The sequence below is a fragment of the Oncorhynchus kisutch genome, linkage group LG17 (assembly GCF_002021735.2).
Source record: "Oncorhynchus kisutch isolate 150728-3 linkage group LG17, Okis_V2, whole genome shotgun sequence".
Lineage (NCBI taxonomy): Eukaryota > Metazoa > Chordata > Actinopteri > Salmoniformes > Salmonidae > Oncorhynchus > Oncorhynchus kisutch.
The window spans coordinates 83,067,835-83,080,670 of NC_034190.2; the positions used below are offsets into that span (position 1 = coordinate 83,067,835).

The 12,836-nt window shown below is 44.2% G+C and overlaps 1 protein-coding gene across 1 annotated transcript; it reads right to left on the reverse strand.

Annotated features, from left to right (window-relative positions):
- Positions 1-1,841: 1,841 nt before the first annotated feature.
- LOC109875421 (40S ribosomal protein S21) lies at positions 1,842-7,176 on the reverse strand. The gene is made up of 6 exons (XM_020467768.2): positions 7,090-7,176; positions 6,214-6,299; positions 5,926-5,989; positions 4,933-5,004; positions 4,147-4,202; positions 1,842-1,901 (listed from the first exon to the last, which is right to left on the reverse strand). The coding sequence occupies exons 2-6, from the start codon at positions 6,261-6,263 to the stop codon at positions 1,892-1,894; spliced, it is 252 nt and encodes an 83-aa protein (XP_020323357.1). The 5' UTR covers positions 6,264-6,299; positions 7,090-7,176; the 3' UTR covers positions 1,842-1,891.
- Positions 7,177-12,836: the final 5,660 nt, after the last annotated feature.

The window sequence follows — 12,836 nt, forward strand, 5'->3', positions numbered from 1 at the left end:
TCTCCCCACTGATATCCCTGACACAGGTCATTCCCAAATGACACCTTATTCCCTATATAGTGCACTATGTTTGATCAGGGCCCATAAGTATCCGGTCAAAAGTAGTGCCCTAAACAGGGAGCCATTTGGGATCAAGACTCTAACCACCAAAACCCTCAACTGCATCTAAGCTCCATGGCTAATTGAGTCTGTTTAAACCAAACCTCAGAGATTCCAGGGGAAATTATCCCAACATCTTTAAAAACTAAAAAAAAGAAAAGTTTCCTGTCACAGGCAATATTCTTTACATAGTGAGCTACTTCTGACCAGAAGTCTTTGGGCCTTGGTAAGAATTAGTGCACTAAATAGAGAATAGGGTCCCATTTGGGACACAGGCCTGTTCTGCGAACTTGATTCCAACCAGTTAAACCCCCTGACTAAAAAGACAAGTATGAGACGTGAGACTGCAGGTCATGTGACCTCAGACCCATGTAGGAGGCTGTGAGAGAGCTGAGAGACAGGGACTAATGCTGTAATCAGCATTCTCAATAATGAAGGGCTTCACCAACCTAAGCTATTTCATTTCACCTGGGGGGGGGGACAGAGAAAGAGAGGCAGAGAGAAGGTTTGGAAGAGAGTGTGGGAAACAAACAGACACCAATTTAAAATGTAATTTTACCTCAGCGAGAGATTTTAAAATCAGTCCTTTCATTTGACCTCAGCGAGAGAGATTTTAAAGCAGTCTGCTATCAGCTGTTGGGACTCCGGACCAAGTCTGTGTTTACAGTGATGACTATCTACATACTCCCTGTTATCTTAACATAGCCTAAACGTTAGATAGGCCACACCATTCAGAATAGACACTAAAACAGCTGTTCAGAGTGGTTAGGTTAGCAGTAACCACTGAGATTCACTTTACACTAGTGAGGCGAAGAGATGAGATTTGGAATGATGGCTTCGCGAGACTAAATAAACAGTCATTCCTTTTCAATTATATTTGAGATTAATTTAAAATGTGGATTGTTGACTTTGGGACATATACACCAATCCCACGCTGACAAGTTCTGTCAAATGTTTTCTATTTCCTGATAACACTACATTAATTGGGATAGTTTCACAGGTAAACATGTATTGACACGGAGTGCCATCAAGTGGTGAACATGTAGCACTACAGACGATTCTACAAGATGCCTCTTGCAAAGTAAAACATTGGTAATTGTAGTTCAATTAGTCCTGCTGACTGCAGGAATGTCCACCAGATCTGTCGTCGTCTAATTTAATGTTAATTTCTCTACCATAAGACACCTTCCAACGTCGTTTCGGAGAACTTGGCAGTACGTCCAATCGGCAGATCAAGTGTATGGGGTGTGGGTGAGCACTTTACTGATGTCAACAGAGGGCCCCCATGGCAGTGATGGGGTTATGGTATGGGGCAGGCATAAAGCTACAGGCAACGAACACAATCGCATTTTATCGATGTCAATTTGAATGCACAGAGATATCGTGACGAGATCCTGAGGCCCATTGTCGTGCCATTCATCCGCCATCATCACCTCATGTTTCAGCATGATAATGCACAGCCCCATGTCACAACGGCCTGGACACAATTCCCGGAAGCTGAAAACGTCCCAGTTCTTCCATGCATATTCACCAGACATGTTGTTTCGTTTAATATTTTTTGTTCAGGACACCTAAAATCACTCACGTGGAGGCAGGCATCTTTCACACACAAATGTGTTTGTCAATGCCTGCTTCCATGCAGGTTGTCAATCAGATTTTTATTTTATTTTTTAAATCTAAATGGTTGGAACTATGAACTGGGGTTAAGACCAATCATCTATGATTAATAATGACGCTTGAAACAAATTCTAATTCATTTTTATTTTACAAAGGGATTCCAGAGGCTCATCTCCTAGAAGTTCCTGTTAGGAAAAGAGAGAAGAAGAGAACGTTAGATCTGGGTGTGTTGCAGTAGTAGAGCCTGACCAATCACAGTTTAATTTAGTAGAGCCTGACCAATCACAGTTTAATTTAGTAGAAGCCTGACCAATCACAGTTTAATTTAGTAGAGCCTGACCAATCACAGTTTAATTTAGTAGAGCCTGACCAATCACAGTTTAATTTAGTAGAGCCTGACCAATCACAGTTCAATTTAGTAGAGCCTGACCAATCACAGTTCAATTTAGTAGAGCCTGACCAATCACAGTTTAATTTAGTAGAGCCTGACCAATCACAGTTTAATTTAGTAGAGCCTGACCAATCACAGTTTAATTTAGTAGAGCCTGACCAATCACAGTTTAATTTAGTAGAGCCTGACCAATCACAGTTTAATTTAGTAGAGCCTGACCAATCACAGTTTAATTTAGTAGAGCCTGACCAATCACAGTTTAATTTAGTCGAACAACGGCACCAATCACAGTTTAATTTAGTCGAACAACGGCACCAATCACAGTTTAATTTAGTCGAACAACGGCACCAATCTCAGTTTAATTTAGTCGAACAACGGCACCAATCACAGTTTAATTTAGTCGAACAACGGCACCAATCACAGTTTAATTTAGTCGAACAACGGCACCAATCACAGTTTAATTTAGTCGAACAACGGCACCAATCACAGTTTAATTTAGTCGAACAACGGCACCAATCACAGTTTAATTTAGTCGAACAACGGCACCAATCACAGTTTAATTTAGTCGAACAACGGCACCAATCACAGTTTCATTTAGTCGAACAACGGCACCAATAACAGTTTAATTTAGTCGAACAACGGCACCAATCACAGTTTAATTTAGTCGAACAACGGCACCAATCACAGTTTAATTTAGTCGAACAACGGCACCAATCACAGTTTAATTTAGTCGAACAACGGCACCAATCTCAGTTTAATTTAGTCGAACAACGGCACCAATCACAGTTTAATTTAGTCGAACAACGGCACCAATCACAGTTTAATTTAGTCGAACAACGGCACCAATCACAGTTTAATTTAGTCGAACAACGGCACCAATAACAGTTTAATTTAGTCGAACAACGGCACCAATAACAGTTTAATTTAGTCGAACAACGGCACCAATAACAGTTTAATTTAGTCGAACAACGGCACCAATCACACACTGGCTGTGCCCAAATACCCATATGTGCGTTCTAAATACAACTGAGGAGTATTTGCATCTGTAATAAAGCACCTTTGTGTGTAAAAACTCATTCTGATTGGCTGGGCCTGGCTCCTCAAAAAATATTGCTTATTTCAAAGCCGATTGTCACCAAAAACTTTATTAATTAATTCACTTATATAGTCTCTCCCCCCCCCCCCCCGCCCACATCTCTCCCAGTCAACATCATCTTTGCTCAAACTGACCCTGAATGACATCACGGGTCTTAAAGAGACAGGCACACTTTTATAAAATAACAGATTGCTTCTTTTTGGTCAATTGTTGTTGATCAGTACAATACAATAAGTATCAAATGGAAGGGAAACAGATAGTTTTTCGTCTGTAGCCCCGTGAAATCAGCCCAAAAAACAAGCTCAATAACTCAATTCATTCACACACTCCTATTTGTTGCAGTAGTAGAGCCTGACCAATCACAGTTTAATTTAGTAGAAGCCTGACCAATCACAGTTTAATTTAGTAGAGCCTGACCAATCACAGTTTAATTTAGTAGAGCCTGATCAATAACAGTTTAATTTAGTAGAGCCTGACCAATCACAGTTTAATTTAGTAGAGCCTGACCAATCACAGTTCAATTTAGTAGAGCCTGACCAATCACAGTTCAATTTAGTAGAGCCTGACCAATCACAGTTTAATTTAGTAGAGCCTGACCAATCAGTTTAATTTAGAGCCTGACCAATCACAGTTTAATTTAGTAGAGCCTGACCAATCACAGTTTAATTTAGTAGAGCCTGACCAATCACAGTTTAATTTAGTAGAGCCTGACCAATCACAGTTTAATTTAGTAGAGCCTGACCAATCACAGTTTAATTTAGTCGAACAACGGCACCAATCACAGTTTAATTTAGTCGAACAACGGCACCAATCACAAGAGCCATTCTGTGACGTTGGCTAATAGGCCTTCTTCATTTGTTGTGGTATCGAGTATCTAAGTCAAAACTTGTTGGTATCGTGACAAAACACCAGGCTGAACACAGAACAGCAGAGATGTACTTACTTTGACACGATGCTGTCGGTCTTAGCCAGCCGCAGGAGGGAGTCGTCGGCCTCGCCCTGCAGGACGGGACAGGAGGGCCCATTAGATAGTCCCTCACACATACACATATATAATATATATATATATACACAAACACACCTCACATTTGTTAACACCATCACACAGAAGATAATGTACAATATCAAATGATGCCATGTTGACTTGAGGGATTAAATGTGCGAGTGACTTCCTCTCCTGAATCTACACCGATAATGGCAGACTTTAGATGGGGGGGTAGAGGTCTCTATAATTAATGTACCTGGATAAAAGATAGTTGATGCCAGTGGTGTGTCTGAGGTTTAGCTATAACCTTGGTATGGAGGAGAGAGCATGGCCTCAAACCATCAGTTATCTGTAACAGAGCTACCGCAGGAGGGCAGAGCCACCGCAGGAGGACAGAGCCACGTGCAGGAGGGCAGAGCCACCGCAGGAGGACAGAGCCACGTGCAGGTGGCTGTCCTCCTGCGGTGGCTGGATAAAAGATAGTTGATGCCAGTGGTGTGTCTGAGGTTTAGCTATAACCTTGGTATGGAGGAGAGAGCATGGCCTCAAACCATCAGTTATCTGTAACAGAGCTGCCGCAGGAGGACAGAGCCACCGCAGGAGGACAGAGCCACTACAGGCCAAGCCTCGCTGCCAACGTCCTGCAACATCACCTTGTGTAAGGTTGCAAAATTCCAGTAACCTTTCCAAGAAATGCCGGTTGTAAATTTGCAACCCTCTCCTCATGAAAACGGAGACACCTACCATTCTACGGATGGCACCACAGATAGCGTAGGTCTTGAACTGGCCATTGAAGCGACCGGTTGCCTTGTCAACCTGCAATAAAAATAAAAAAATTGTACAAATATTATATTGACCCCCTGCCAAAAAGTGCCAAATATTGACCCACTGCCAAAAAGTGCCAAATATTGGCCCACTGCCAAAAAGTGCCAAATATTGACCCCCTGCCAAAGAGAAGCTACTAGCGTCCGTTGCTAGAACATGCCAAATTCTGCAATACATTGTTTGGGGATCATTGTTACAGGTTATTTACAATGTTTTAGCCTTAAATCTCACCATTTATTGGCAGATAACGTATAGAACATGATCCATGGTCACTGATTTAGTGAGCATGAGCAGGCTGCAAACATAGGAAACGATGGATGACAACACCACCGCGATCTAAGACCACTTCTCCAAAAACCTCTTTATTTAGCTAGCTAGCTAGGGCTAAGCTTCGTTTTCTATTGTACTACTTGTTTTTAAAAAATCGCCCTCTCTCTTATACTAAGTAGCCAATGAAAAGTGCCGTCAGCTTTAACATGTTATAAAAAAGGTTAACGTTTTGGGAAAATGCGTCTTCGGCCGTTGTAGGAAAGACTCATCGTTAACCCGCATGTACGCTCAACTTCCACCGCTTTTGGGGAAACTGGGCCCAGATCAATGAAAGAGGAGGCTGCTGATGGGAGGACGGCTCATAAATGGTCAGAACCGAGCAAATGGAATGACATCAAACACCTAGAAACCGTATGTTTGATATTTGATACCATTCCACTGAATCCGCTCCAGTCATTACCACGAGCCCAGTCCTCCCCAATGAAGGTTCCACCAACCTCCTGTAGTGTGGCTCAAATGGAACCCGATCCCGTACTACTTTCAGTAGTGCATTACATAGGAAATAGGTTGTCATTTGAGACAAAGACACTAAAGTACATTATGAGGTCATAGAGTTCTGTAGCTTGGGCCACTAGTTATTACCTCAGCAATGTTGATCTGGATAGAGGCGTGGTCCTTGGCTCCGATGATTCTGTTGCTTGCAGAGCTGAAAGCCACAGGGTCATAGCAAGTTGCATATAGAATCAGACTTACAGGAACTCTAGCGAATGTTGTTGACAGGGCAAAATTAATTTAGAGTGCATTCATCAACACAAAGTTAAATTATGTACCTAGCTATGAAACCAACTATCTATCCATTACACAAACGTCTAACGTTGCTCGTTGTCGTAGGCTTGTTTCGTTCCAGGTGTGGTGCTACGAGGGACTCACCATTTACGTGGGACGTACAGGTCCACGAATTCACCGGCGTCGTTCTGCATTCTGTTTTTTTTGGTGATGATGATCGGTCACTCGATCTGTGAGTAGCAGAGAAAAAGATTGAGCTATTAATCAGCTAGCTTGCACCACACAGAAGTTCAGCACCCTGCCCTGTCACACACCACCTTAGCGACTGCCGCCCGATGTACAAAGTCATGGAACACTGGTCCCTTTAATTATCACATACCGTTTTACCCACTTCATATGTAAACACTGTATTCTAGTCAAGGCCTATGCTATTTAACTATTGCTGTACCGATACCATTCTTCAGATATGGATAGAATATATACTATGGTAACATAGCGGTTAGAGCGTTGGGCCAGTAACAGGAAGAATCCCCGAGCTAACGAGGTAAACCCGCTGTTCCCCGGGAGCAGGTGGATTTCGATTAAGGCAGCCCCCCCTACATTAGCTATTATAGAGCAATTAGCTAGCTAGCTTAATGTGTTAACGTGTTAAGATAGTTAGTCAAGCTCAACATTTCTCGTTTGCATGGCAACGTTAGGCTGGGAAAAATAATGCGCTTATTAAATATCAGAATTCATTCAACAATCTCTGGTGGAGAGGGGAGACGTTCATAAGCAAATACGAAGCCATGTGAACATTTGCGTTGACGCCGAAGCATCCAGCATGTGGCAGGCACAGCGGTAGCATACCGATTTTTTTCACCATAAATGTGCCAAAATAACGACAACATTCAAAATAAATAAAGCACTGCCGTTAGCGGAGATGCTTCGCAATATATTTTTTTAACCTATTGGGCCGCTATGGTTCGTGAAAGTACAGTATTTTTGTATTCGTACAAACAGAGAAAATCTTTCTCTCACCTTTTATCACAAATGGCTGACAGGAAAGAGAGAACGTCGTTACCGGATGTTGAACCTTCTGCTACCGGTGTCGCAAGTAATTATTTCCGTACGGAAACATTAAAAACCAAAACTTGGCTTTTGTGCAAATATTTTTTTTATTTTTTTTTTACAATGATCCACTAACTACGTTACGCGAGTAAAGTCATACCATATATATAAGAAATCACAGCTGTAATGGAAACATTAAGTTTCGGTAAAATGTTATAAATGAGAGAAAGAAAATATAGAAATAATTGAAACATAAAACAGGTCATAATAAATACACAATGACTTGGTAAAGTGACCGATAAACAGTAGCAGCAGTGTATGTGCTGAGACAAAAGAGTTGGTGTAAAAAGGGTTAATGCAGATAGTTAAATAGTTACCTGGACTCACTATTTAGCCATCTAATGGCATGGGGAAGAAGCTGTTCAGGGTCCTGTTGGTTCCAGACTTCCACCAGTACAGCTTGCCATGCAGTAGCAGAGAGAACAGTCTATGACTTGGGTGGCTGGAGTGGCTGGAGTCTTAAAACATTTTTTAGGGCTTTCCTCTGAGAACTGCCTGGCAGGGGCACAACTTTCACTGGGGACAGGGGGGACATGACCCCTCCACATTCTGAAACAGTATTTTTGCCCCCTCCCCCCAGTTTTAGAATTGCACTGTGATATAAAGAAGGCCGGTGTGCTTTAGGACCATGTGGACACCTCAGAGCTGTCGAGTAGGCTGTTTTCCGGTTTAAGCAGGCAGAACGTAGGACCACATGGACACCACATCTTGTGTAGGCAGGTTGTGTGAAGGCAAAGCTTCTGAAAGGCTGACGGATAGGACCAGCATGGGAAAGATGATCAGAGGCAGCTGCTGTCTGTGCTTTTTCTCTCCGAGTTGTAATAGCAAGCATAGCAGAAACTGGCTACTCTTTAGTTGACTGATCTAGCAGGCAAGGTAACTGCTGTTTGACAGAAGACATTTTTTAATTTATTCCCAGTGCAAATGACATGTTACGTTAGCCGAGAGTTAGTTTCATCCCCTCTCGCTGTCTGTCAGGTAGTAGTATCTAACAGCCTTCGTTTTGTCACGTTTCAACAGAAGTACATTTGATGATGTACCAATATTAGCTAAAGCTAGCCAAATGTTGGCTAATGTTAGCTAGCTCGCTAATTTTAGCTAATCTTTTTTAATATCACTAGAGATTGTGTCATCTGTGGATCTGTTTGGGCGGTATGCAAATTGGAATGGGTCCAGGGTGTCTGGGATAATGTCGTTGATGTGAGCCATGACCAGCCTTTCAAAGCATTTTATGACTACAGATGTGAGTGCTACAGGAGATAGTCATTTAGACAGGTTACCTAGGCGTTCTTGGGCACAGGGACTATAGTGGTCTGCTTGAAACATGTAGAGGTTGAAAATGTAATTGAAGACGCTTGCCAGCTTGTCATGCCCTGAGTAAGGTTCTGTTCCTTGAACCGGATCCAACCCCTGGTGATCACACAGTTGTCCGGAAACAGCTGGTGCTCTCATGCATGGTTCAATGTTGCTTGCTTCAAAGCTATCATAGAAGGCATTTAACTAATCTGGTAGGCTTGCTTCACTGGGAAGCTCACGGCTGGGTTTCCCTTTGTAATCCGGGATAGTTTGCAATCCCAGCTACATCCGTTCAAGCTTTATGCTCCTTTCCAATAAATATGGAGGGTCTTATTCTGTTGACATGATGATCAATGCTTGACAGCTTAATCCGTAATAATCTCTTCATTTAGTTTACCTTGTATCTGCAGAGCTGTTGGCTAGAGAGCACACGTGTCAAGATGAGAGTAGGGACATTTGTTATTTAAACGCAACAGTTTTTGTGTGACAAAACTATTGGTTGAATTGAAAATGCGATGGAAACACATTGACCTTCAGATTTTTATTTGGTACATGAAAACCCCAACCAGGAAGGGGTACTCGCTAGCCTAACAACCAGGAAGGGTAGTTGCCAGCCTAACAACAAAGGAAGGGTAGTTGCCAGCCTAACAACCAGGAAGGGTAGTTGCCAGCCTAACAACCAGGAAGGGTAGTTGCCAGCCTAACAACCAGGAAGGGTAGTTGCCAGCCTAACAACCAGGAAGGGTAGTTGCCAGCCTAACAACCAGGAAGGGTAGTTGCCAGCCTAACAACAAGGGAAGGGTAGTTGCCAGCCTAACAACCAGGAAGGGTAGTTGCCAGCCTAACAACAAGGGAAGGGTAGTTGCCAGCCTAACAACCAGGAAGGGTAGTTGCCAGCCTAACAACCAGGAAGGGTAGTTGCCAGCCTAACAACCAGGAAGGGTGGTTGCCAGCCTAACAACAAGGGAAGGGTAGTTGCCAGCCTAACAACAAGGGAAGGGTAGTTGCCAGCCTAACAACCAGGAAGGGTAGTTGCCAGCCTAACAACAAGGGAAGGGTAGTTGCCAGCCTAACAACAAGGGAAGGGTAGTTGCCAGCCTAACAACAAGGGAAGGGTAGTTGCCAGCCTAACAACCAGGAAGGGTAGTTGCCAGCCTAACAACCAGGAAGGGTAGTTGCCAGCCTAACAACCAGGAAGGGTAGTTGCCAGCCTAACAACCAGGAAGGGTAGTTGCCAGCCTAACAACCAGGAAGGGTAGTTGCCAGCCTAACAACCAGGAAGGGTAGTTGCCAGCCTAACAACCAGGAAGGGTAGTTGCCAGCCTAACAACCAGGAAGGGTAGTTGCCAGCCTAACAACAAGGGAAGGGTAGTTGCCAGCCTAACAACAAGGGAAGGGTAGTTGCCAGCCTAACAACCAGGAAGGGTAGTTGCCAGCCTAACAACAAGGGAAGGGTAGTTGCCAGCCTAACAACAAGGGAAGGGTAGTTGCCAGCCTAACAACCAGGAAGGGTAGTTGCCAGCCTAACAACCAGGAAGGGTAGTTGCCAGCCTAACAACGAGGAAGGGTAGTTGCCAGCCTAACAACCAGGAAGGGTAGTTGCCAGCCTAACAACCAGGAAGGGTAGTTGCCAGCCTAACAACCAGGAAGGGTAGTTGCCAGCCTAACAACGAGGAAGGGTAGTTGCCAGCCTAACAACCAGGAAGGGTAGTTGCCAGCCTAACAACCAGGAAGGGTAGTTGCCAGCCTAACAACCAGGAAGGGTAGTTGCCAGCCTAACAACAAGGGAAGGGTGGTTGCCAGCCTAACAACCAGGAAGGGTAGTTGCCAGCCTAACAACCAGGAAGGGTAGTTGCCAGCCTAACAACCAGGAAGGGTAGTTGCCAGCCTAACAACAAGGGAAGGGTAGTTGCCAGCCTAACAACCAGGAAGGGTAGTTGCCAGCCTAACAACCAGGAAGGGTAGTTGCCAGCCTAACAACCAGGAAGGGTAGTTGCCAGCCTAACAACCAGGAAGGGTAGTTGCCAGCCTAACAACCAGGAAGGGTAGTTGCCAGCCTAGCAACCAGGAAGGGTAGTTGCCAGCCTAGCAACCAGGAAGGGTAGTTGCCAGCCTAGCAACCAGGAAGGGTAGTTGCCAGCCTAGCAACCAGGAAGGGTAGTTGCCAGCCTAGCAACCAGGAAGGGTAGTTGCCAGCCTAACAACCAGGAAGGGTAGTTGCCAGCCTAACAACCAGGAAGGGTAGTTGCCAGCCTAACAACCAGGAAGGGTAGTTGCCAGCCTAACAACCAGGAAGGGTAGTTGCCAGCCTAACAACGAGGAAGGGTAGTTGCCAGCCTAGCAACCAGGAAGGGTAGTTGCCAGCTGAACCCCATCCCCATTTCCTCTTTTGATCTCTATGGTGGAGGCTCTTTAGTGTGTTTACTTTATTGCATTTATAGTTGGGATATCGCTTTTCAACAGGAAAAGTATATATTTTTTTAATCACTGGAGGAGGTTTTTAATACAATGTCATCTTTATTGATCCATTATACATAGACAACAGGAATGTGTTACTGTGCTGTGTACTGGAATTCCCTGCTTCCGGCTCCTTCCTTCCTTCCTTCCTTCTCTCTCTCTCTCTGTCTCTGTCTCTCTCTCTCTCTCTCTCTCTCTGTTTGTTTACAGAATGTGGGAGGTGTTACATGGAAAGCCTTTAGCTTGTGGTAACTCCCAACCCTCGATTTACATGTGGGCTGTAAACAAACATTCCACAAGGAAACTGAGTTGACATTTTAGACACAGACTTGGGAATGCCACCTAGATGACACATGGAAATACACCTCCCTCTCTGTCTAAATACACCTCCCTCTCTGTCTAAATACACCTCTCTCTCTGTCTGAATACACCTCCCTCTCTGTCTGAATACACCTCCCTCTCTGTCTAAATACACCTCCCTCTCTGTCTAAATACACCTCCCTCTCTGTCTGAATACACCTCCCTCTCTGTCTAAATACAAATACACCTCCCTGTAGTTGCCAGCCTAGCAACCAGGAAGGGTAGTTGCCAGCCTAGCAACCAGGAAGGGTAGTTGCCAGCCTAGCAACCAGGAAGGGTAGTTGCCAGCCTAGCAACCAGGAAGGGTAGTTGCCAGCCTAACAACCAGGAAGGGTAGTTGCCAGCCTAACAACCAGGAAGGGTAGTTGCCAGCCTAACAACCAGGAAGGGTAGTTGCCAGCCTAACAACCAGGAAGGGTAGTTGCCAGCCTAACAACGAGGAAGGGTAGTTGCCAGCCTAGCAACCAGGAAGGGTAGTTGCCAGCTGAACCCCATCCCCATTTCCTCTTTTGATCTCTATGGTGGAGGCTCTTTAGTGTGTTTACTTTATTGCATTTATAGTTGGGATATCGCTTTTCAACAGGAAAAGTATATATTTTTTTAATCACTGGAGGAGGTTTTTAATACAATGTCATCTTTATTGATCCATTATACATAGACAACAGGAATGTGTTACTGTGCTGTGTACTGGAATTCCCTGCTTCCGGCTCCTTCCTTCCTTCCTTCCTTCTCTCTCTCTCTCTGTCTCTGTCTCTCTCTCTCTCTCTCTCTCTCTCTCTGTTTGTTTACAGAATGTGGGAGGTGTTACATGGAAAGCCTTTAGCTTGTGGTAACTCCCAACCCTCGATTTACATGTGGGCTGTAAACAAACATTCCACAAGGAAACTGAGTTGACATTTTAGACACAGACTTGGGAATGCCACCTAGATGACACATGGAAATACACCTCCCTCTCTGTCTAAATACACCTCCCTCTCTGTCTAAATACACCTCTCTCTCTGTCTGAATACACCTCCCTCTCTGTCTGAATACACCTCCCTCTCTGTCTAAATACACCTCCCTCTCTGTCTAAATACACCTCCCTCTCTGTCTAAATACACCTCTCTCTCTGTCTGAATACACCTCCCTCTCTGTCTGAATACACCTCCCTCTCTGTCTAAATACACCTCCCTCTCTGTCTAAATACAAATACACCTCCCTCTCTGTCTAAATACACCTCCCTCTCTGTCTAATTACATCTCCCTCTCTGTCTAAATACACCTCCCTCTGTCTAAATACACCTCCCTCTCTGTCTAAATACACCTCCCTCTCTGTCTAAATACACCTCTCTCTGTCTGAATACACCTCCCTCTGTCTAAATACACCTCCCTCTCTGTCTAAATACAAATACACCTCCCTCTCTGTCTAAATACAAATACACCTCCCTCTCTGTCTAAATACACCTCCCTCTCTGTCTAAATACACCTCCCTCTCTGTCTAAATACAACTCCCTCTCTGTCTAAATACACCTCCCTCTCTGTCTAAATACACATCCCTCTCTGTCT